This window comes from Saprolegnia parasitica, assembly GCF_000151545.1.
Source record: "Saprolegnia parasitica CBS 223.65 unplaced genomic scaffold supercont2.863, whole genome shotgun sequence".
In the NCBI taxonomy this organism is placed as follows: Eukaryota; Oomycota; class Saprolegniomycetes; order Saprolegniales; family Saprolegniaceae; genus Saprolegnia; species Saprolegnia parasitica.
In genome coordinates, this window is record NW_012157257.1 from 1 (window position 1) to 3,000 (window position 3,000).

General features: G+C 56.5%; 2 protein-coding genes across 2 annotated transcripts; both read left to right on the top strand.

The window, feature by feature from the left end:
• Positions 1-70: 70 nt before the first annotated feature.
• Positions 71-533, top strand: SPRG_17929 (hypothetical protein; the record flags this gene model as incomplete). Its single annotated transcript, XM_012357346.1, has 3 exons — positions 71-258; positions 310-423; positions 474-533. Coding segments are annotated over 3 exons (362 nt in total), but the record flags the coding sequence as incomplete, so codon positions are not given.
• A 1,769-nt stretch (positions 534-2,302) lies between these two features.
• Positions 2,303-2,884, top strand: SPRG_17935 (hypothetical protein; the record flags this gene model as incomplete). Its single annotated transcript, XM_012357347.1, has 1 exon — positions 2,303-2,884. One exon carries the CDS (start codon positions 2,303-2,305, stop codon positions 2,882-2,884), a length of 582 nt encoding a protein of 193 aa, XP_012212737.1.
• Between the last annotated feature and the right edge of the window lie 116 nt (positions 2,885-3,000).

Genomic DNA, 3,000 nt, shown 5'->3' on the forward strand with positions numbered 1-3,000 from the left:
CGTCCGAGCAGCTCAAGGAACAAGGTAGAAGAGTGCTATATTCTGCGATGGGCTCGAGCGCGGACGGTAGGCAACGACTTGTTCAAGAGCGCGCAGTTTGAAAAGGCCATTGGCATTTACACGGAAGCCATCGAGGCCTGCGAGAAGGACTCGTCGCCCGTCGCGATCTCGTGCTACAACAACCGCGCTGCGTGCCACCAGCAGCTCAGCAACTTCTCCGCCGTCATCCGCGACTGCTCCCACGTCCTCGAAGTTGAGGTCAGGCGATTGCAACACTTGATGATGTGCTCATGTCAACGACTATGCTAGCCGACGAACCAAAAGGCGCTGCTGCGCCGTGGCCTTGCGTACGAAGGCCTCGAGCGCTACCGCCTCGCGCTCCAGGACATTCGTGCGCTCCTCGCTCTGGACCCGTCCATCGACGTACGCCAAGTTTCCATCATGTCCATGGACGATGCTAACGATTCCACTAGATTGCCAACAAGGCCCAGCACCGGATTGGTGCGGCCGTGCGTGCGCTCAAGGACATGTAGAGTCATCACCCTTTGCTAAAATAAACGAGCGCACAAGCACGGAGTCCTGTCTACACGGTCACTTTATCAGTAGCATCCACCTGCGGCGGTGGCGAGCCAAGCGAAGCATGCCCTTGTGGCGAGCAGAGCCATTGTGCAGTGACTGGAATCTCGTAAAGCTCCGAGTCGGCTTGTCAGTGGCGATGCGAAATCGAGCTATATAGTCTGTCAAGATGCAGGTGGCACTTAGTCGACCACCTTTTGTCCAGTCGGTGGATATCTGCTTCACATGCAGGAGGTGCGGAGTTCGAGACCCGTAGGTGTTGTCCCTTCTCATTCCCATTCGCATTAACATTGGAAGGAGGTCGTTGACTAGCGACTCGAGATAGCACACTGCCGGTTTAGAGCACGGGCGTATACACTGTTGCTTGGCATTTTAGGCCCCTGGGGACCCTTGGGGACCCTTGGGGACCCTTGGTTACTCAGCGCCGCAAGGTCTAGGACACGGCTCGTTCGACATCGTCTCGCCATGCATCGTCTAATGGCTTTCTGTACTACGGCTGTCTCCTCTCTTCTGTACACTGCGATCGCCCAAGACAAGAGACGCGCATCATTCCTCTTCGCCTCGGGCTTGGCAGTCGTGAGCGCAACAATGAAATGTGCCTCGTGCGTCGCCTCCTCTTACTTCCTTAGCATCCACGCCCAGAGGCAATACAAGTAGTCCATAGCACATTTCGCTCTTTAGTCGTAGAGAGCTATCGTTGAGAGGGCCATCCGCTCGGGCTGCCCTCTGTGCTTCCATTGCGTGAAAGTACCTAGATATTCTTGCTACTACAGTACAGCGTGTAGCGTGCCGACTGTTGATGTAGACGTCGGTGTCTGGACTGTCGTTGTTCGAGGTGGTGTTCTATCGCACCCACTGTACACGATGGCGATGATGCTAGGTAGGACGAATGCGTGGCAAAGGGATGTAAACGTTTGAAATGCTGTTTGAGGGAACTTGAAAGTAGCTGTGGAAGCTGCTACTTTCGTGTCTCTCCCCAGACGGGCTTACAATGGACGAAGAAGGTCCAGCGAACCAGTTTTTGCAGATCCATGCCCTTGCAGTCGGTACTCGTTTGGCCACGGCGCTCGCTATTATATTCTGGCAGCTCGAAAAATTAGTCGACGACCAACGAATCTCGACGTGCAGACAGAAAAGATCCATACCATCTGGCAGGTGCAGTCTACTGGTACTAGGTGGCGTCGTCGCGAGGCCACAAAAAGGCCGCGTGCAAAGACAGTCGCGACACCCGCTACGACAGTCTCCGGCTTGGCAAGGCGAGCACCCAGTCATGCGCTCGATAGGTCGTCTTTAAGAAGGCTCTACCGGAGTCCACAATGTGCTAGAGCAGTGTGCGCCACGAGAAACCCAGCTACGGAATCGCGTGCGCAGCTCGCATACCGGTACAGTGTATGCAGCAGACCGAAGAACCATCTGTTTTGGTCCGTCAATCGTGGCCGTTCGTCGTCGCTTGGTCAGAAACCCCACCCTCCATGCGTTTGTAAAAGACACTCAACGAGCGACGGCCTGTCTCCCAAGACGTGTGAACGCCGCGTCTGGTCACGGTGGCACTCAAGCGCGTACACACAGTTCACACGAAGATCAACTGACTGGCGCCATGGGAGCCAGCACCCAAAGCTGGCAGGTCTGCGGTAGAGACCGACATAATCTGGTCATCCCGCGGCGGCGCGTACAAGTACACCAACCTCCTCACTTTTCAATTTGCCACCTCCCTACCACCACCAAAATGAAGCTTTTCGCTGTTGCTTTTGCCGCGCTTGCCGCCCTCGTCTCGGCGCAACCCAGCTTTGACCCGGTCACCAACGCCTACCTCGTCGGGCTCTTCGAGTCGGCGGACGCCAAGGTCGACATGAAGGTCAACCCGTCCACCGAAGCGTACCTCGTGGGTCTCTTCGAAGCCTCGCAGGTGCTCACGTCCAAGTACATTTGCGGCGTGATTGGCGAGGGCGTCTCGAAGGTCCAGCTCGTCTTCCCGGAAGGCACGAAGAAGATCGAGGTGGGGGCCACGGGCAAGGTCGAGTACTTTGTCGAGAGCGCTGTCGGAGCCAAGGCCACGGCGTGCGACATTAGCGTCGCCGACCACGCGCCGGTGCGCCGCCAGCTTGAGGACGTGGAATATCTTTGGCCCATTTGGCCCAAGACGGTCAACGTCACGGGCATCTCGATCGAGGGCTCGCCGGCCGCGCCCAAGACTGTCTCGGCCGACTTGTCGGCCCATGGTGCGACGCTTGGTGTCACCATCACGCCCCCGTCGACGGCCGGCGCCCACGACGCCACGTTCAAGGTCGAGATGTTTGTTCTTGACTAAGACACCATCCATGTAATTGTACACCCGTTTTGACGTGTCGAGCTGTTTGAATCTGTCAAGAAGTTGTTCTGTCGGGTGCAAAGTGCAGAAGATACAGAGAAATATTGTGTTTATTC